At 44.2% G+C, this 22,382-nt stretch overlaps 1 protein-coding gene across 2 annotated transcripts in view; it reads left to right on the plus strand.

The window, feature by feature from the left end:
- NT5DC3 (5'-nucleotidase domain containing 3) overlaps positions 1-22,382 on the plus strand; it is a 104,265-nt gene that overhangs the window by 30,571 nt on the left and 51,312 nt on the right. For both annotated transcript variants that reach the window (XM_068272798.1, XM_068272799.1), the window contains 2 exons: positions 19,820-19,910; positions 22,123-22,260. In XM_068272798.1, coding sequence (XP_068128899.1) covers positions 19,820-19,910; positions 22,123-22,260 — 229 coding nt within the window. The remainder of the gene's footprint in view (positions 1-19,819; positions 19,911-22,122; positions 22,261-22,382) is intronic.

Raw genomic sequence — 22,382 nt, forward strand, 5'->3', positions numbered from 1 at the left:
CAGGAAGTGGACAGGGCCAGCTCTGTGCTCTCAGGACAAGACTGGTGCTCCCTCCCTGACTACCTGCTGTGGGTGTTGATGGAGAAGAAATGGCCTATAAAATGCTGTCAATCCAGCCAAGCTGCATCTGACATTCGCACAGAAAGTTAGCATTGCAAACGTGTCCATCCATGTAATAATCCAAAAATGGTTTGTGTGCTGTGTACAAATCTTTGTGCATTGCAAGCTGTGATCTATTCCACACAGTTTGCATTAAAAATGCATGAGCCCGAACAATGGATTTAAGCACTGTTTGAAATAGCATTAGTAGAGCCAGAATTTTTCGGACTATAAGATGCAATTTCTCTCTTATCACTGTCTGAACAGCCGAGTGGAGTTGGGTTTTCTGAATCTTCACCTGCTGCATGTGGTTGGTTGCCCCCAAGTGCAACCCATCTTTGTGAGTACCACTGTTTTTACTTTTCTTCACAATTTTCCCTGACATAAAGCACCATTTGGGCTCCTATTGTCTCTGGAATTCCCATTTTTAAGGTGTACAGCCACCTCCTTTTCGGTCCCATGTGATGTCTGCTGCCAGGCAGTGTAATGCATCTGTAGCTCTGCCACCCACACTCCTCTGTCTCGTGCATGCTTCTGTCACTCGCCTGCACAATAGTGACTTCTGGGCACTGCATGGTGCCATAGCAACAGAGACACCGCTCCAACGTCTTTCAGCATAGGGCACTATGGCAAGCAACATCCGGGGCACCCCAGCAATAGGTTCTGGTTAGTGCCCCAGATGTATCACCTTCATTCCAAGTTTTCTAAGTTTTCTGGTTACCAGGGATGGGCTTTTGAGTAGTAAACTACTCGAATTAGGAATTCAAATAAAGTGTAATGACTTCGCGTGTGACAGCGGGATAGGGGGTTTTAACTTACCCAGAAGTCTTTTGGGACATCTGCGCTCCATCACGCGTCATAGGAGTAATGAAAGCTGAGTTGTATGACTCCCGCGCTTCCTCTTTTAAACCAGAAGGAGGAAGCACGGAAGTGAGTGGTGGAACGCGGCTTTTATTATGCCTATCACGTGTATTGGAACGCAGACGTCCCCAAAGACTTCTGGGTAAATTAACCCTTCCTATCCCGCGGTCACACGTGGAGTCATTAGTCTTTATTTGAATTCCGAATTCGAGTAGTTTACTACTCAAAGCCCATGCCTGCTGATTACTTACCCGGTGTTGTTTTCAGTTCTCCCTCACAATATGTTGAGTGAAGCTTTGTGTTTGGGGCTGGTTGGGGCTTTTAAACAGTCGGCTGGCACCTGCTCAGTAGAGCAGTTCCGATTGGGCTCAGCTATTTCCGCCAGAGCTCAGATGGAAAGTTGCTAGTTCGCCAGCGTGCACCAGCAACAAGTGACATTTCGGGGGTGCCAGCGCTGGATCGCATATTCTGAAGAGGACAGGAGAAGCCTCTTTAGGATCCAGAGGCTTTCCAATCGTGAGGTAAGTGCCCCTATTTTTTTACTTTCATGATCACTTTTTAAAGTGTACCAGAGACGAGCGCTGTAACAGATTTTTACTTACCCGGGGCTTCCCCCAGCCTTATAAGCATAGACTCGTCCCTCGCCATCCTCCCGCAGTCCTCCTTTAATCGGCAATCAGCTCCGGGTCAGTGATGTCAGCAGGGGATCTTCTGCACAAGCGCAGAAGACCCCCGGCTGACTTCACCGCGTCAGACTGGGCAAGACTGAGCCAAATTCCAGAGCTGATCGGGGCTTAACGGAGGACGGTGAGGGACGCATCTGTGCTTATTGGGCTGGAGGAAGCCCCGGGTAAGTAAAAATCTGTTACAGCACTCAGGGGTCTCAAACTCAATTTACCTGGGGGCCGCAGGAGGCAAAGTCACGATGAGGCTGGGCCGCATAAGGAATTTTACAATCGCGGAGCATCGCCGCCTCTGCCCGCCCCTCTCACTCTACCTTCACAGAGAGGGGCGGGGAGAGGCGGCGATCCGTGCTGCGATTGACGTCAGGAGGGGCAGAGCTGAAGCTGAATGCTCTGCCCCTTCCAGGAAATGTCAGCGGATTGCCCCCCCCCCCCCCCTGGGTGATTTGGGGCCTCTGCAGCCCTCGTTTAGCGTCGGGGATGCGGCGGATTACTTGGGAGCACTGAAGCGAACTATAAGGAAGCTTTTGCCAGCGAGGGCCACAAAATATTGTATCGAGGGCCGCAAATGGCCCGCGGGCCGCGAGTTTGAGACCCCTGCTTTAAGGGTATTTAACAAGTGGGCTTCATGTACAGTAAAAAAAAAAAACTGCCTGTGTAACTTCAGATCAGTAACTCTTATGTTATACTTGTTCTCTGTTGGAAGTCTTGCATATCCCTTGGAGGTCATTGTGGCTGAGTATTGTTCTGAATTTTTGGAATCAAGGTGTCTTATTTATTTTATTTATTTATTTATTTTGATTATGCAGAAAAGGAAGTCTGCTCTGCTGATCAAGATTACTCTTTATGCAAGCGCATTTTATGTAACCATGTGGCATCATAGATTATTCACTTCAAAGCCTCAATGAATAGGATTGCAAAATAAACTATTGCTTATTAGCCCTGTTAAGCCACTCTTGGCTATAAAATGAGGTCTAAAGTAAATATAACTAGCAGCTATTAACGTCAGCACCTACTTTTATTCCAATCTGTAATTAAGAATTGCCCAGAAGTGAATAAATCTCTTCTAATCTACTATTTGACACTGTTTCAACTTTCTTGCATATTTCTGATAGCCATTCATTATTTTCTTTATTTTTTTGTACTGCATGTATGAAGCTGCTATTTGTGTTCATATGTGCAACATGGTGAGCTGTCAGAATGTCTAACATAGTGGTGTGCCTGTTTTGGTGCTGGAATCTTTAATCACAGTCATAAATACAGACTGGTAACATGGATTATAAAGTAAATACAGTAGATAAATGACTATTGTACTTTTAACATTCTGAGTGTATGTAGCTATTGCCACAAAATGGATAGTACAAGGCAACCCAATATGGCACTGCAGTTCACAATCAGGGCTGTGGAGTCAGTCAAGTAGTCGGAGCACTTTTTGGGTACCTGGAGTCGGGGTCTGAAAAAAATGCACAGACTCCTAATAAATGTAAACTAATTAAAAAAGAAAATATATCCTGTTCTATTTCTCAGACAATAGTCATCATAAATAACTTGTATATAATAGGCGTCCATAAAAATGAAATGAACAAAAAACAAGTTTTGTACTGATGCAATAAAGCAGTCACTGTATTTTTAAATAATTATATAATTTGTGCGACAGATATTCCTGTGTACACATCAGTTCTACTATCTATCTTAAATAACATGTCTGCTATAAGTATAAAGCCTGATTTGTAGTTGTATCACCAGTAGGGCTTGTCACTGAGATGCAAATAATTCTGCAGGTTTATTAAATCAATTAATTTGGTATGTTAAATTTAGGGTTGGTGACTACAAACTAATTATGTAATAGTACTATACTCTAGATCTGCACTCCCCACAGAGTTGTTTTTAATCCACTAAGGGCTCGTTTCCACCATAGCGAATCCGCATGCGGCGTTGACATGCGGATTCGCTTGGTACATTGAAGTGGCCGGGGCTGTTTCCATATGTGCGGCGTGCGGGAGCGATTTGGCGGCGGGCCAAATCTGCACGACGGGACCCACAGATTTGCCTGCGTCGGGAATCCATGCGAATCGCCGCTAATGTATTTAATAGGAAAAACGCATGCGTTTTTTACATGCGTTTTTACCCACGATTCGCGTGCGATTTCGCACCTCTTTCAATGTTATTTTGCCATGGCAGAGTCATAGTTAATTTCGAAATCGCGGGTAAAAACGCATGCGGAAACGCATCCGCATGCGCTTTTACAAGCGTCGGGATGCCGGCGAAATCGCGTCGCAACAGTGGAAACGGGCCCTAAGAATTTTGTGCACATTGAACGCAGAGGTGTTGCCTATCAACTATAAACCTGGTTCAGATCACGCATGAAGAATGTGTAATAGAGGAAAAATCCCCCGCAGAGTACCCGCACATCACTCTTAGATGTACCCACAGTTAGATTGCGTAGATTACCCAATTGATGTTCCTTGCTAATGCTACTGTCTGCACCATCTACAAGTATTCTTACCAAGGACTAGTTTTGATTTCTGTTTAACAGCTACTGTACAGCTATATCCTAAGTTTAGTTAACCTCCCTAGCATTAAAGGGACACTTAAGTCAAACAAAAAAAATGAGTTTTACTCACCTAGGGCTTTCAATAGCCCCCTGCAGCTGTCCGGTACCCTCGCCGTCTCCCTCCGATCCTCCTGGCCCCGCTGGCAGCCACTTCCTGTTTCGGTGACAGGAGCTGACAGGCTGGGGACGCGAGTGATTCTTCGCGTTCCCAGACACATTAGCACCCTCTATGCTGCTATATGGTATATGATATATGCTGTAGCAGCATAGATGGCGCTATTGTGGCTAGGAACGCGAAGAATCACTCGCGTTCCCCAGCCTGTCAGCTCCTGTCACCGAAACAGGAAGTGGCTGCCGGCGGATCCAGGAGGATCGGATGGAGATGGGGAGGGCACCGGACAGCTGCAGGGGGCTATTGGAAGCCCCAGGTGAGTAAAACTCATTTTTTTTTGTTTGACTTAAGTGTCCCTTTAAGGACGAGCCTGGCTTGTCCTAAAAAAATAGCTACTATTGTTATAGACAGCTTCACCCAGTAATTCCTATTACTCACCTGCGGCGTTCCTCATGTGCGCTATCCCTCCCTCGCACCTTGCGGCTTCCCTGTGCGTGGATTCCCATTTTTTGGGGCGGCGATCTTTTTCTTTCTCCACTCGCTTCCTCTCCCTCTGCGATCACGTCCCCTGGCGTGTTTCTCTCTCCTTGAGGCAGTAGATTCAATTTTTTTTTGTATTGAATCCAATGCAAACATCTGTATTGGATCTAATATAAAAAATTCTAAGTGTGACCAAAAAAACAGAACAAAAAAAAAACTATGGGCAGCACTACTGCCCATAGCAGCAAACATTAAAGACCACCTCCAGCCAAAAAAGGTCGGAATGGCAATACATATATGTTCCTTATGCACTATGTAGAGTTAGACCTGGTCCACACTAGGTCCGGAAACGTATCCGTGGCTGCGTTTTTCAAACCTGATGAAAAACAGAGTCCCGGATACTAATGTTCAAAATAGCAGCCAGCCTCACCCAAGTAAAAAAACGGATCCGTCTGCGTTTGCGGGGACCCGTTTTCAAAACCTGAATGGAAGGTCCGGATCTGCTGCATTTTTACGCAACGGATCAGGACCACGGATACACGCAGGGGTAGTGAAAAGCAATGAGAAAACGCATCTCCAGCTCCACAGGCAAAAAACTGATGTGAAAACGGATATCCTGAGCTTTATGATTGGCCCAAAAAAATCCTCCCACTCCTTCCTAATGATGGAGACGTTTTCTGTCAGGGAAAAACGGAAACTGATGCAAAACTGATGCACTTTCATCAGTTTGCAGTACGGTGGTACTTCCCCTAATTTTCCCCTGATCCGGACTGCAGTGTCCGTCCTGCAACTGTGTCTAGTGTGGACCTAGCCTAGCTGAACATATAAAGGTGAGTCTGTTCTATCCAATATGATGTACCAGATGTAAACTTTATATCTGTAAGTAGCACTTCCTTATTCCTCCTGAAGCTGAAAGCATTGTGCCCTGTTCTTTAGCCTGGATAACTCCCCTGGCCCTCCCTCCCCTGCTGTTTGCCTGCCTGGTTGAAATTACTTATCTTTTCACAGTGTGTAGGATAGAGAAGACACAGGAAAACTGCTGCAGCCTATCTTATCATGCCTGTCTGCTATAATTCTTAAAGGGAACCAGAGATCCTGCAAAGAAAATAAGTTATACATACATGGGGCTTCCTCCAGCCCCATACGCACTAATCGATCCCATGCCGCCGTCCAGCGATGCCCGCAACTACGAGAACGGGCTCTCGTCGCTGATGTCATCGGAGCCGGGCTACGCAGGAAGTGCCCCCTTTACGTATTCCCCCCCATACAGTGCTGCACAGATATGCAAAAGCGCACCTCTGCTACGCGAGACTGGCTATGACTGGCGGCAGAGCGGGGTCCCGGTTCTCATAGCTGTGGGCAGCGCTGGATGGCGGTGTGGGATCGATCAGCGCTTATGGGGCTGGAGGAAGCCCCAGGTATGTATAATTTCTTTTCTTTACAGGATCTCTGGTTCTCTTTAAGGTGGCCATACACTTAAGCTGGCCATACACTGGCCCGATTTGCCGCCGTTTCGACAGCAGATACGATCACTGGGATTGAATCTGCTGCCAATCGTTCGTGCTACACGCCGAATTTCGATCCATTTCGTCTGATCCCGTCGATCGCTCCGTGCGGAAAATTACCGTCGATCGCCCGCGGGTAGGGAGCGCGACGCCAGTGGCGTTCGAGTGCCCGACGACCGACGCAATAGAGCGGCAATACATTACCTGCTCCGCCAGCGCGACTGCCCCCAGTCACCGCTGCTCCGTCTCCGCTCTGGTCTCCGGCATGCTTCAGTTCCTCCTGCCCGGCAGGAAGTTTAAACAGTAGAGGGCGCTCTACTGTTTAAACCTCCTGCCGGGCAGGAAGAAGTAAAGCATGCCGGACCTGGAGACCAGAGCGGAGACTGAGCAGTCGTGACCGGGGGCAGTCATGCCGGCGGAGCAGGTAATGTATGCGGGGGAGAGCGGCGGCAGCAGCAGCACCACCACCACCACCACAACAGATTGTGAGCGGTTTAAGGCTGAAATCGGTTCACAATCTGTTTGCAGTAAAGGTAGCCATACGATCCCTCTCTGATCAGATTCGATCAGAGAGGGATCTATCTGTTGGTCGAATCTGATGGCAAATCGACCAGTGTATGGCTACCTTTATAGATTTGCAGCAGATTTGTCAATCAGATTTCTGTCAGATGCCTGTCAAGTCAAATCTGACAGAAATCTATCTGATGTGTGCCACACACTAGGAACAGATTTTCAATAGATTTCATAATAAAATATATTGGAAATCGATCTAAATGCATTATTGGACCATTAGATCCAATGCAACTCTGGCAGCAGATCAACCTAGATTTTCCATCCAGTCAGCTCAAATCGGCCGATTCAGTTGAATCGATTTCCAGTCGATTGATGGCTGAAAACGACCAGTGTATGGGCCCCTTTTATTTAAGATGGCGGTCTGCCTATATTAGATCACATGGACATGAGGGGTGGAGTTATGACATCCATCCCCCAGCATCCTTTGCAACTATGGTTTGGAAAGAAAAGGCCCAAGTCCAATTTGACACTGGGGGCAGGGATTTCAAGACCATATGTGGAATACAGACCCTGGGGGTGAGAAAATCACACTTTATCATGTGTGAGTTTATATATCTTGGGAACTTATTAGGTTAAGGCTACTTGCACACCAAGACGTTGCGTTAGGTGCTATGTTAAGGTCGCATAACGTGCGCCTAACGCAAGGCCTGGTGCTCTTCGATGTGGACGTCAGAGTGAGCCGCGTTGTGCAGCTCACTCTGGCGTCCGTGATGCGTACTCTTGGACGGATGCGGCATCACGTGGTCCCGCCGGCCAATCGCCGCACAGAGCGGCCGCACCAGGAAGTAAACACTGCACGTCACAACGTGCAGTGAATATTAATTAGCCATGTGCCTGGCCGCTCTCCGCTCCTCCCCAACATGACTGAGCATGTGCAAACAGTCAAACGCGGCTTCGCTACAGTATGCTGCACATGTAACGCAACGTGGGCAGTGTGAACAGCCCACTTGTGTTACATTGCTGTGTGTTGGGGGAGCGTTACAGGCTGCACTAACGTGCGCCTGTAACGTCTTAGTGTGTAAGCAGCCTTAAAGCAAATTGTAACTTATAGTTTAGGTACTCTTTAACCTCCTTAAAGAAAATCTGTACTGTCCGATTTGTACAATAAAAAAAAACCTACCAATCGTGTGTGTGTGTGTGTGTGTGTGTATATTGTGTGTGTATATGTATATATATCTATATCTATCTATATCTCTATCTCCTCACAAACTGCATCACAAGCTGAAACAGAGGGCAGTCTATGAGGAGTAAACAAAGCACACAGAGCCTGCAGGGGGTCCTCCCTGGGTCGACAAAGCTTGACAAAGAAAAGAAGATTAGATATATTACAGAGACAGTGCAGCTACAAAAGGATGCAGTAATCCAGATCACATTAGAAAAGGTATAGGATAGAAGAAATAAGGCTGAAAATGTTGTTACAGAGTCTCTTTAAGGACCACGGGTTTAAACCCCCCTAAAGACCGCCCATTTTTAACAAAATAGGCCACTGCAGCTTTACAGGGCCGTACAACTCGGCACACAAAGTATTTCTCCCCCCCCCCTTTTTTTTGCCCACCAACAGAGCCATCTGTTGGTGAGCTGTGATTGCTCCCCAAATGTTTATTTTATTTTTTACAAATCTTTGTTTAATACATTTTGTTATTTTTATATTTATTTTTATAACCCTCCCTCCCCCCGCCAGCCAATCAGCCTGATCGGCTGTCATAGGCTTCAACCTCAACCTGGGCAGCACGGTGGCGTAGTGGTTAGCTCTCTCGCCTTGCAGCGCTGGGTCCCTGGTTCGAATCCCAGCCAGGGCACTATCTGCAAAGAGTTTGTATGTTCTCTCCGTGTCTGCGTGGGTTTCCTCTGGGCACTCCGGTTTCCTCCCAGATTCCAAAAACATATGGATACGTTAATTGGCTCCCCCTAAAAATTGGCCCTAGACTACAGTACTTACATTACATAATATAGACATATGGCAATGGTAGGGATTAGATTGTGAGCTCCTTTGAGGGACAGTTAGTGACAATATATATATATACACTGTACAGCGCTGCGTAATATGTCGGCGCTATATAAATACTAAATAATAATAATAATAATAATATGACAGCAGATCACATCTGCCTCCCCCAGGGGGACAGCCGTGTCACACGGCTGTCCCCAGTACAGTGCTGCCCTAGATCGCCACTGGGAGACTGATAGCGGAGCTCCGTCATCCAAGCGGAGATGCGCGCGATTTCCTGCAAATCCCTGCCCAAGGACTTTACGCCAATCGGCGTTAGGCGGTCCTGGGGCTGCCGCTGCAGCCACGTCCATCAAAGTGATGCGATTGGAAACCAGTTAAAGTTTAAAAAAAAAATATTTTTGGGGGGTGAAAGGGGGGGGGGGGGATGTTATATTGTAGACTGTAACTTGAAAGCGCCCAGCAAAAATGCTTACAATATAAAGAAACAATGAAAAAAAAGTACCGCTTTTGGTACACAAATTGCAAAGAGATTAGACACCAGGGAGGTTAAAATGTATCTTTGGTGAAGACCTTGTAGAAAATAGTTCTGGCCTTCTCTATATCCGATATAGAAAACGCAGAGGCCTTTTTCTGCAAGCTGGCAGGACTATACACCAGAATCCAGGTGATACAAGGCTCCGGTGAATCTCATTGTACAGGCGACGTGCTGGGGCATTCACGTTTGTCAATGACAGGCCAGGATGGCTGACAGAGTAGAGTGTCAGCTGTCTGTCCAGGAGCTTTTTGTACCCAAAAGCAGATGCCAGGAGGGGGATACTGGTGTGTGTGTGTGAGTTATTTTGCTTGTCACCCAAGTTTCAGATAATTTGCTAAAAACAATGATTGTATTTTCTGTGACCTTACATGTTTAACCACTTAAGGACCACGGACTTAAACCCCTCCTAGTGACCAGGCTATTTTTAACAAATTAGGCCACTGCAACTTCAAGGGCTTGCTGCAGGGCCGTACAACTCGGCACACAAGTGATTTTCCCCCCCCCCCCTTTTCTGCCCACCAACAAAGCTCTTTGTTGGTGGGCTCCGATCCGTGCTGGGATGTTTACTTATTTTTATATTTATTACATTTATTTTTAAATGTTGCTATTATTATTATTATTATTATTATTATTATTCTCCCTCCCTCCCTTCTCCCGGCAGCCAATCACTGATCGGCTGTCATAGGCATTAGCCTATGACAGCCAATCACCCCTGAGCCTGAACGGATAGGCTGTTCCCAGAGTGCTGTATCAAGGCACCTCAGTGGGAAGTCTGTAGGAAGGAAAAAGTGTGGCAGAAAACGCTGCACAACGAGAAGAGGTTACCGGACCCTGAGGAAGATTGTGGAGAAGGACCGATTCCAGACCTTGGGGGACCTGCGGAAGCAGTGGACAGAGTCTGGAGTAGAAATATCCAGAGCCACCGTGTACAGGCGTGTGCAGGAAATGGGCTACAGGTGCTGCATTCCCCAGGTCAAGCCACTTTTGAAATAAACAGAAACAGCGGCAGAAGCGCCTGACCTGGGCTACAGAGTAGCAGCACTGGACTGTTGCTCAGTGGTCCAAAGTACATTTTTCAGATGAAAGCAACTTTTGCATGTCATTCGGAAATCAAGGTGCCAGAGTCTGGAGGAAGACTGGGGAGAGGGAAATGCCAAAATGCCTGAAGTCCAGTATCAAGTACCCACAGTCAGTGATGATCTGGGGTGCCATGTCAGCTGGTGGTGTTTGTCCACTGTGTTTTATCAAGGGCAGGGTCAATGCAGCTAGCTATCAGAAGATTTTGGAGCACGTCATGCTTCCATCTGCTGAAAAGCTTTATGGAGATGATTTCATTTTTCAGCACGACTTGGCACCTGCTCACAGTGCCAAAACGACTGGTAAATGGTTTACTGACCATGGTATTACTGTGCTCAATTGGCCTGCCAACTCTCCTGACCTGAACCCCATAGAGAATCTGTGGGATATTGTGAACAGAAAGTTGAGAGACGCAAGACCCAACACTCTGGATGAGCTTAAGGCCGCTATTGAAGCATCCAGGGCATCCATAACACCTGAGCAGTGCCACAGGCTGATTGCCTCCATGCCACGTGGCATTGAAGCAGTCATTTCTGCAAAAGGATTCCCGTCCAAGTATTGAGTGCATAACTGAACATTAATTATTTGAAGGTTTACTTTTTGTTGTTTTAAAAACACTTTTTTTTGTTTTATTGGTCGGATGAAATATGGAAAAAAATTTTGAGATCGGAATTTTGGGTTTTCATGAGCTGTATGCCAAAATTATCAATATTAAAACAATAAAAGGCTTGAACTGCTCCAGGTGTGTGTGTGTGTGTGTGTGTGTGTGTGTGTGTGTGTGTGTGTGTGTGTGTGTGTGTGTGTGTGTGTGTGTGTGTGTGTGTGTGTGTTTGTTTATCAGTACATTACAGAAAATAATGAAATTTATCACAATATGCTAATTTTTTGAGAAGGAACTATAGAAACTCTTAGCTGGCTGCACATTGAAATGTAACAATCATTTTAATAAAATGCAGAAAACGTGTGCAGCACTGAGCTATATTTATGTCCATATTCTAAAGAAAAAAAAAATTAACTTGCCGTTAATTCTGTATGCTTTCTTTACCACATGTCTGGCTTTGATAAAGAAAAGACACTATTGGACTTTCCATACTAAAAGTTAGGTTACAGTGTTTTATTACAATGATTAAAGTGGTCTAACACCCAGCATTTTAACTTTGCTTTAAAAGATTGCTTACAGCTTATAAACTATTATGCCAGATTTTTTTTTAGCAGAAATTCACTGAATGGATTAAACATGACATTTTAGTGCTGCATTTAGCTAGAAATGCTCCTCGTGCTTGCTTGTTTAGTTACAAATGTATCTATCTACAATGTAACAAACAAACACTGCTCTGAGAGAACAAAGAGGGCTTCCCCGGCAGGCTTTTCAAAGGTCTATTTGTATTCCAAATAAAGATACATTTTGTAACTACAGATAAGAACGGATGCGGATTCCTAGTTAAATCCAACACTAAAATGTCATGTTTAACCCATTCAGTGAATTTCTGCTTAAAAAAAAATCTGGCATAATAGTTTGTAAGCTGTAAGCAATCTTTTAAAGCAAAGTTGTAATGCTGGGTGTTAAACCGCTTTTTAAAGTCCTTCTTGTAATGATTTTATATTCCGTTTAATGTACAAATGCAAGTAATATTTGAAATGTTTTTTTTTTTATTTTCTTCTGTGCTGTTTACAGCAGCTCTGCCAAGTTTAAACAAGTTCATCAAACACTGTTATAGCTATTGCTTTGCCATCAGCCATTTGATACCCAGGAATAAACAGTGTAGTCTTACTCCAGAAATATAGATTGCCCAGCAAGCTCATGGTGAACCAGAACTCCTAGGCCTGTGTAAGGGGCTGAAAGAGACCAAAAAGCCCTCTTACTAAAACACTATGCAAAACAGAAATGTTGCCTTCTTAAATAGAACCTGAGGCGGCATACTGCAATCCTAATAGGACCCAGAGGCATGTCATGTGCACAAAGACATGCCTCTGGGTCACTATATCGCCACTGCTGCTCTGCGCTGCACACCCTTAAAAGATCGCCAGGCTAGCGACAATCTGCTTGTCGCTAGCCTGCTTTCTTTATGTGAGGCTGTCAGTCAGCCTCGTAGCATCTGCCCCTGATAACGCACTCTCCGCCTCTGTTAGCTTCCTCCAATAGGAAGTCCTAATGGAGGAAGCTAACAGAGGCGGAGAGTGGCCAGGGGGAGTGTGTTATCTTTTGTGTATGTGTTTTTTTTTGTGTTTTTAGAATAAATGAAAATGGCACACAAAAGGCTTCAGTAAGTAAACTGTATTAACAGCATACAGAGGCACACAACACGTTTCAGGCGGAGCCCTTCCTCAGGTGTCGAGGGAGGGCTCCACCCGAAACATGTAGTGTGCTCTGTATGCTGTTAATACAGTTTACCTACTGAAGCCTTTTGTGTGCCGTTTTAGTTTGTTCTAAAAAATTCACGGTTTGGCAGGAGTGGTGTACCTGCAGTAGTCGAGCATCGGCACCTAGGTCAAAGGTCGGCTTTGAAAAGGTGGAGGAGGTGTGCATAGATTATGGAGATGCTACAAGGCTGACTGACAGCCTCACATAATTAAAGTAGATCCGAGTTGAACTTTTACACATTGCATAATTGTGTTCCTTTCCTATTGTTTCTAGGGCATTCCTCAAGCCAAATACTTTTTTGTTTTTGTTTTAATACTCTAATTCCCTAAAAAATAAACAAGCAATGCCCACAGATTTTCAAAGCGCCAAGGCACTTTCAGACAGTAGCAAGGGCTCATGGGAGCTCAGTCTGGGCAGGAGGAGGGGGAGGTATTACTAGCCAGAGATTTCAGAGGCAGGGGGGAGGAGGAAGGGGGATTAGGTTTTTTTTTTTCTTGCTCAAGACGCAGATAAACCTGTCTCTGTGTAATGTTTACAAACAACATGGCTGCTGTCGTATCACAGGATTAAATAATCATATTCTATTCAAGCTGTTAGCAGCTAGATTTGCTGTGTAAACTATCTAAACTTTAGATAAGATGTATAGAAAGTTACTTGTTATAGTTAGTTTTTCATCTCGGATCCGCTTTAAAGCAGGCTAGCGTCAAGCAGAGTGTCACTAGCCTGGCAATCATTTAAGAGGGTGCAGCGCGGAGCAGGGGTGGGGGGGCTCCCCCAATCATAAATAAAATGAAAGCTCAGAAAAAGTTGATTGGAAATGTACATCAAGTAATTGACAATCCATCACACACCATACAATTCTTGATAAAGTTGGTCTGAAATTTCCAACATGTCCAATCTCCCAAAAAAACAGAAAAAAAAAACATCCAAAAAACAGGAAATCAGATTTAGCAATCGAAAACAAAGAAAAGCTCTTGATTTTTCAGGACAACCGATTGTAATAAGTATTGAATTGGCGAAATTTTTTTTTTTTTTTTTTATTGTATGGTGTGTGGCCACCTTTAGGGTGCATTTCCACTAGTGCGGTGGGAAATTGCCGCGGATTCTCCGCGGACGAATTCGCATGCAGGAGCAAAATCGCATGCGAATTTTACCGCGAATTCGCATACGATTTCGCGTGGATGACGCTGTGTGCGAATTTAACCATGTCAGTGCCTGTGTGCTTTTTCATTGATTCCATGCGAAATCGTATGCGAATTCGCATGAAAAAACACCATGCGAATTCCCTATTAAATACATTGTATGCGAATCGCACGCGTGTGTGCGGTGTCCGAATTCGGATGACTCTGCTGAGCAGATTTTTCCTGCACAAGAAAACGCTCCGTTTTCCTGAGGCTGCATTTCCACTTGTGCGGTGCGAATCGCCGAGGTACAAATTCGCATGCGAATTCGCATGGATGACGATGCATGCGAATTTAACCTTGGCAGTGCTGGAGTGCTTTTTCCATTGTTTCTATGCGAATTCGCATGAAAATTCGCATGAAAATTCGCATACCTAAACCGCATGCGAATTTCCTATTAAATGCATTGCATGCGATTCGCATAGCGGTATGCGGTATGCGAATTCTGATGGCTCTGCCATCCGAATTTTTTCTGCACAGAAAAACGCACAGGAATCCTGACAAGTGGAAACAGTCCCATTCACTTGTATTGCTATGCAAATTTGCATGCGAAAAACGCATGCGAATTCGCGATAGTGGAAATGAGCCCTGACAAGTGGACACAGGCTCATTCACTTTGATTGGTTATGCGAATTTGCATGCGGGGAACGCATGCGAATTCGCGTTAGTGGAAACGCACCCTTAGTGTTAGAACAAACATGCAGTTAGTGTGGTCAAAGTGCAGTAATGTATATGTTTCATCTGCTGCTGAAGTCAGAAAAAAACCCCAGCAGGACAGTCAGAGAATTGGCATTGTATAAATTAGTACAGTAAGGGGGGGGAAGAGTTGAACTTACCCGGGGCATCTAATGGTCCCCCGCAGACATCCTGTGCCCTCACAGCCACTCACCGATGCTTCTGTCCCTGCTGCCGGTTCACTTTCTGAATTTGCAACTTTAATGTCGCAAACCACGGCGCCTTTATAGGGCTGGTTCAGATGCGCGTCTCAACCCAGCCGCCTGCGGCAGTCCAGTGTCTCACTCCAAATACTTTTCTGCAAGCTTGCAGAAAAGCATTTGTCGGCTTTCGGCGCACTTCCTGGGGTTCAATGGCTTTTATCACAGGACACAGAAGGGTGGTGGTAGCCTCCAAGCTCCATATTGCTTCCAGGATTGGCCAATCCCCAGGCAGGTGACGATAAAAATCGGGTTTAAAATGCGCCATTTGCGCAAATGATGGTAAACAACGGTAAGCTATCATACTGACAGCTGTCAATTTATCTGAATGGACAGCGATTAAATGACAAATAACAAGGCAATCGTTTACCGCCGCAGGACTACATCCGTATGAACCAGCCCTTAAAGTAAATGGATATTACAGCCTCCATATCCCTCTCACTACAAGTATGACAGATGCCCCTCCCTGCACATAGATTTTCCAGTGTTCAGGGCCAGCTTCTGCAGAATAACACAGAGTTTGCAAATACATGTTTCTATGGATAGATTTTATTTATTAAAAAAAGGAAAAATGGTGCACTGAAGTTTATGGACAAATTATACAATCCTGAACAGATAAACCGTACAACCCACAATAAAACTAAATTATTAGAGAAATACACTTTTCTTTTTTTTTCTTCTCTTATCCAGTCCTTAGTGTTACAGTGGTAGCTGCTGCAACAACTAATACATTGCAAAACAGGAGTTTGCCTTCTTAAAGCAGAAGGTAATTGCAAGTATTCAGGTTGGGGTGAGCTTTGAGGGGTTTTGCAGTGAGAGTTCATTTTAGGGTTTCTGATGAACAGCAGGAGCCCTTCGACAGCATCAGTGAAAAGTAGATAAACTCTATAACAAAGAGCTTTACATATCTGGCCTATACCTCAAATGGACAGGATGGCAGAGCCCAAAGATGGTACTACCCTCAGTGGTTCCAGCTTATGTCCTTTCTGAATATTTAATTACACTTTGCTTTTTTATTTATTTATTTTTTTATGGTTGAATGTCACTAAATCAATTCTACAAGCAAACACAAGCGAAAAAAACAATCCAAATAACTCCTGAGTCCAAATAAACTCCAGTCACCCAGCAGGCTTCATTGGCTCCTGGCCCTGCCATCAATGTGAGCCAATCTCATTGGATCACATTGATCACAGGGTCAAGAGCCAATGAAATCGGCCCCTGACAGGCTCACAGAGGCAGAGTGGGTGGGTTGAGGTGATACGTGAACGGCAGTAGCGGCAATTCAGTGCGGCGATGCAGCGATTTCTGGTACCAGCGATCTCTGGTCCTTAAGGGGCCAGAGACCGCTGGGACTGAAGGGATTAAGCTTGTCTTTTTGTACAAATGTAATGCTGTAGGATAGGCTGAAAAGGTCAATGCTAGGTCACTTAGAGTTTGCTGAGAACCAGGCCTGCTGAGATGTGTATTTGATGTGTTTCTGTGACAATAAAAGTCTTTAGAGATCCTTCCACCCTTCTGCATTCCTAGTATTTAAAGCTTTGTGGCATTTGGATAAGCTCAGTGGTTGTTGTTGTGGTGTGTGTGTGTGGGTTTTTTTTTTCTCTCTTAAACTGACTTTTAACTGAAAACCTTACTGTTTTCTGAGTCTCTGGTAAACTGCAGACTCTCACTTTGTGGGACTTCACTTTTGTTCATTATGCATATCAAGTTAATACAGAGGATGGCGCTACGAACAGGCAGAGCCGAGACTCGAACACTGGTTGCCTGTGTCAAAGGCAGAGCCCTCAACCACTACAATATCCAGCCACCATTATGCATATCAGTTGTGACATTAGGGTCAATTTAATTTCGAGAATAGATTTGGGTGATTACCTCATGTGAGTGATGACGAGATGGGGAAAGAGTTTGTACAGTTCACAGACTTTTTGTTCTCTCAACCAAGCAGAATCCCTCTTTTTAGCACAGGAAGATTTTTTTGCAATCCCAGAGCTAATTACCCTGAGTTTTGTGCAATGCATAAAACGTTGTGCCCTGCAAATTTTGATTTCATATAATCTATATTAAAAAGCAAGATCCTGCTTTATATTTGGTTACGCAGCCTAAAATGGCTGAATTGGAAGAGTTGTCATCTTGCTGGTCAGACTGTAAGGAGAATGGGACAAAGTGGGACAAAGTGAACTTTAAAAGACTGCCGTTAAAGCAGTAGAAGTTTGTGTTTCTGGATATGGCTGGTGAAGGGTTATATGATAAAGTACACAACACAGATTTATTTGACCTAATTAAGGAACTTATACAGTTTAAAAAAAGTGAACTCTGCTCCTGAGTCCCTTCACAAGACTAGGTAACTTTAGTACATAAATAAGATATTATGTAGTACAAAGTACTGATGTGATGCCCGTAATCACATGCCTACTCAGCTGGCATGTCATTTTTGTGTGATAACAGACTGGAGAGGGGAGGAAACTGTAGAGCAGTAGTTCTCAAACTTTTTTGGGTGACGGCGCCCTTGATGGCTCTGAATTTTTTTCAAGGCACCCCTCAGCAAAAATAACTACTGAAATGCTGTTATGAACCTTATTCAGCAGCACCTCCCAAAGGATGGGGATGAACGCCGAGGCACCCCTGGCAGGTGCTCAAGGCGCACCAGGGTGCCGCGGCACCCAGTTTGAGAACCCCTGCTGTAGAGCACAGGTGTCAAACACAAGGCCTGCTGGCCAAGTGTGACCCTCATGTGCCATTTTATGTGGCCTTCAAGAGCTTATAATGTCAATCACATAAGAAGCAAAGAAACAGTGCACACTGCCTTCCAGTCCAAAGGAGCACACTGGTGGCAGTGTTTCTGACTGAAACCTTGGCAGTTTTAAACTGGGTGTAGCGATAATCCACTGCCCCCCCCCCACCCGCAAAATTAGCATGGGTCCCCCCCTCCCCATTTACACACCTTCACCCCCCCACGACACCCCTTTTTCAATAAATCTTAATAAACAATTTGTCCCTCGATTTAAGCTATAGTATGTTGTTGTAGTTTTGGCCCTTTCCGTGATTGAGTTTGACACCCCTGCTGCAGAGCATTACTATGGAGGAGGAGGAGTGAGGAGGAGGAGGAGGAAGGAGGAGGAGGAGGAAATTGATATTGATATTATTTTCAGTTTAATGGGTTCATTTTTAAGGTTGCATCAGACACAGCTATCGTTCAGAATCCAAACTCTGGCTTGTTTCGCTGAAAAAGAAATTAAAGTAATTATTTATTTATTTATTTATTGTATTTCTAAAGCGCCAACATATTACGCAGCGCTGGACAATAAATAGGGATACATACAATATTTAGGGGTGACATACAGCAAAATGACAATACCTGAATACAAGAAAGATCAGATCATGCAGCACAGTATGAGTACAAGGTAATGCTTAGTCAGTCACTGGAGGGGAGCATGGAGATTAAGCAAGTTAGGTTCACTCAAGAGGCCTAGCATGGGTTCACAGTAACGGAGGTGCATGATCAGGTTGGACACAAAAGGAGGAGGACCCTGCCCAAAGGCTTACAATTTAAAGTAATAACCCTTTGTGCTTTCCTTCACTAAAACCTTATTATCTGCCTTATCCCTGACAGATGATAGCCTTTTGGCTTTTATTTACTTTTCAGGAAACCAGACTATATTTGGACAATATATTCGACAAGCTTTTTGAGAAGCTCATTTATAATTCAAGTTTTTTTACTCTAGCTATACTGGAAAACCGAAAGGGACTCCAGGCAATTTCTTAGTAGAACTAGTACTACTATTATGTTTATCTCATCATGTAATTTCAGGTACGCTCTAAGCTTTGTACACATGCCTGACTTAAAGGGAACCTAAACTGACAAGAATATGGATTTTTCCTTTTAAAATAACACCAGTTGCCTGAATCTCCTGCTGATCTTGTGTCTCTAATACTTTCAGCCACAGACCTTCAACAAGCATGCAGATCAGATGCTCTGACTGAAGTCAGACTGGATTAGCTGTACGCTTGTTTCAGGTCTGTGATCCAGCCACTACCACAGCCAAAGAGATCAGTAGGACTGCCAGGTAACTGGTATTGTTTAAAAGCAAACATCCATATCCCTCTGTTTAGGTTCCCTTTAAGTCGGCTGAGGTGGCCGATAACGATTGCCTCAGCCGATAGTCAGACGTGTGTACGGCAGCTGGTGACCCCCAACCTATGAGCAATTGCCCAGGCAGATCTACTAACCCCCAGCGACGCAGATCCCATTCTTTGCATCGTTCTCTGCCAGCCATGTGACATCACACACGCCGCACGTCTCCCTTCACCCCCTCTTGCATAATGCAGCGTGTCGTCAGCTACACAGCTGACGGTATTTGTGCAGCCAGGCCCAAGCGATATCATAGGGATCAGGTCCTGATCCCCAAAGGGCAACATTCATCAAAGGTGTGTACGCACCTTCAAATGCGTAGTCAGGAGCACAGGAAGAAAAAAATCCTAAGATACTGCCTCTGCATATGATTAGATTATTATTGTTTAGTATTTAGATATTTCCACCCCATATTTCTCTTATAGGAAATTACCCCCACCAGTGTCATATAGATTGTCATGCATCCACTTTAACCTCATGAAATCAAGTCTAGCAATACAGTACTTAATGTAACCGTGTTAAGTAATATTTAATGTTGTTAATATTCTTGTTTAGGTATATGCCATCTTCTATAAGCATTGATTACACACTCAACTGTGTAAGTGGTATCCTGATTGCACATATACAAAAAATAAATAAATAAATAAATAAACTTGGATTTATGGAATAGTTGAAACTTGAATTTAGTGAAGAATGATGCCAGAAGTACAGAAGGGTGCATAGTGGAAGCTGCCTGTATGAGGAAACCTCTTTTGAGTCTTGCTCTTTCATGTTTTTTTCAGAGGATTTGATGTTGTCTCAGATTCAGAAGTCATTGAAATGTATGAAGGCTCCCATGTACCACTGGAGCAGATGAGCGATTTCTATGGAAAGGTAATGCTTTCGTTAAGATTTTCTGGTAGTATAGTTTATTTAATCTACACATTTATATTGGATTATTTAAGAGTATAGAAAGGGTAATTTTACATGCTACCCATCTGCTATGGCTGGTATATAACAAATGAAGCTGCACGCCCCCTCCCCATATAACACAAGCGTAGTACGAAGTTTTCTTGTACTGCGCCTGTGCTGTAAGCTCCCGATGATGCATGCGGGAGTGAGGACGCGCGCAGCCACAGTGCGATTCGTCTAGTTAGACGAATAATTAGCAGGTCACCGACGGCAACAAACTGAGGCAGCTTCAGTTATGGCCTGGGACTTAATAGCTGCAGGGGTCTGGTAGGAGTGCCAGGTAAGTGACACTTTTTTTTTTTTTTAAGGCCCACAGAACCCCTTTAAGCTGTTACCACAGTGCTAGTTAGTACCCAAGTTTAGATTATTATAAAATCTATAGTTTTAATGTTAACAAAAGCCATCTATGTTAAATCTCGGCAGAGATGACCCAACCAATCACCTTGGCCGAGAACACTCTAGCTGTATACCAGTCTGAACTCTAACCCCCTCTGCAAAAAGCTTTTTATTTATTGTCCGTTTTGGAGAGAGAGATCCATTTCATGACAGGAGAGGAAGGGAAGGAAATTCCCCCAGATGCAGACCCAGATGACACTAAATCCTAAAACAGGGTTTTCGATCACTGAGCGCATCTATAGTTCTGCAGTGTCAATCTGCATAACTGTTGCTAATTTATTGCAGATCTTTGCATTATTAACAGAAAGAATTGAGATTGCATGCGTTCCAGTCCATGAATTACAGTGCTGATCAGTTAACCTAGCCATTGGCATGATTTGCTCTGGCTCAGCATCACATTCTAGTGTAAATCCACCTAAAGTTCCCCCTGTCATGTAGGCTTGCTTTGATTTTGGACTCCTGATTTATTAAGGTTGGTGGGCAGTGGAGAGAACCTGTTATCCTGTAAGCCAGGACTGGGTTTTTCACCCTCACGTGTGTCATATGAGATCATAGTAAGGATTGCTAAACTGTTTGTGAAACATCGGTTATGCAATTGCATTGTTCTACATACACCTGGATTTATAATAAAACCTGGACTCCCTGGACATATTGAAAAAGGTTTACATTGCTTGTCCTGCATGTGGCTACAACTGCATAACTGCTGTTTCACTAAGGCTAAGTTCACAGTGGGACGTTAAAGTCGCACGTTAAAACAGCATTTAACGCAGAATAACTCACTGCAATGAAAAATCAATGCCCTGTTCACAGTGCAAACGTTGCGTTGGTGTCTAACGCTGCACGTTAAGTAAAAGTACTGCATGCAGTGCGTTATACACGTTATTAGCTGCGTTGGAATGTTTGCACATGCTCAGTAATGACTTGGAAGCATACTTTTCATTGCCTGTATTTTTTACTGTATCTGCTGTATGCGACGGTAACGCTGCGTTGCCACTTTTTGGGCGCGTTGCGTTGTAAGCTTGCGGTGCGACTTTAACGTGGCATCAAAACGCAACGTCCCACTGTGAATCTAGCCTAAATATTTATTTATTTCTACCATGATTTTATATGACACAAGTAAAGGTGCCTACTAATGATACAATCATTATTTGTAAAATCGTATTAAATCTTTGTAGTAGAGTTGGTATACTTTGCATGGATACTTTAGGTAGTCCCTCCACGAGCGCTGTAAAAATAGCGCAGGAGATTTGGGCACAGCCGGCACCACCATAGACTGTAATAGAAATTACGGCTATAGCAGCACACAGGGGCTGATTTGGGCGCCGTCAAAAGACGAAGCACAAATCACACTCTAATTTGGCCGCCAGCAATAGCTGGAAGCTGAATTACGTCTTTCCCTACCATCCATGTCTACCTGGAGGGGAAATGCTAATTAACGCTGCCGGGACTTATGCAGGAGCAGGGTAAGTCGTTTATCGGCTTTCCCATGCGCCAAAATCTTCCAGCTGCTATATTATAGGTACAAGCCCCTCCCTGCTACATAGAAGTAGTAAGAATTTACAATAAAAATTGTGTCATCAGTGAGCAATGTGAATGTATCTTGTTTCACTGTTGAACTTTTTGTTGCTCAGACTGTGGCTCAGACTCTGACAAAGATCCAGTTCCAGAACTCTTCCTCGTGGTTTTGACTGGAGACTCATAAATTATGTAAATCTGACAGATGTATTTTTAACTGCAGAGCTCTGAAGGCAACACACTAAAGCAATTCATGGACATATTCTCATTGCCAGAGATGACCCTGCTCTCTTGTGTCAATGACTACTTCCGAAAAAACAACATTGATTATGAAGCTGTTCATCTATACAAGGATGTTAAGGTATGTGTACAATACTAAGCCCAGAAGTTTAAAGCACCCCTGCTTCTCAATCCAAAACCACAACAAACAAAACTTGAAAGTCCACTTGCCTGATTTATATACATTTTGTGTGTGTGATGTGT

The sequence above is a fragment of the Hyperolius riggenbachi genome, chromosome 3, assembly GCF_040937935.1.
Source record: "Hyperolius riggenbachi isolate aHypRig1 chromosome 3, aHypRig1.pri, whole genome shotgun sequence".
NCBI classification, from domain to species: Eukaryota; Metazoa; Chordata; class Amphibia; order Anura; family Hyperoliidae; genus Hyperolius; species Hyperolius riggenbachi.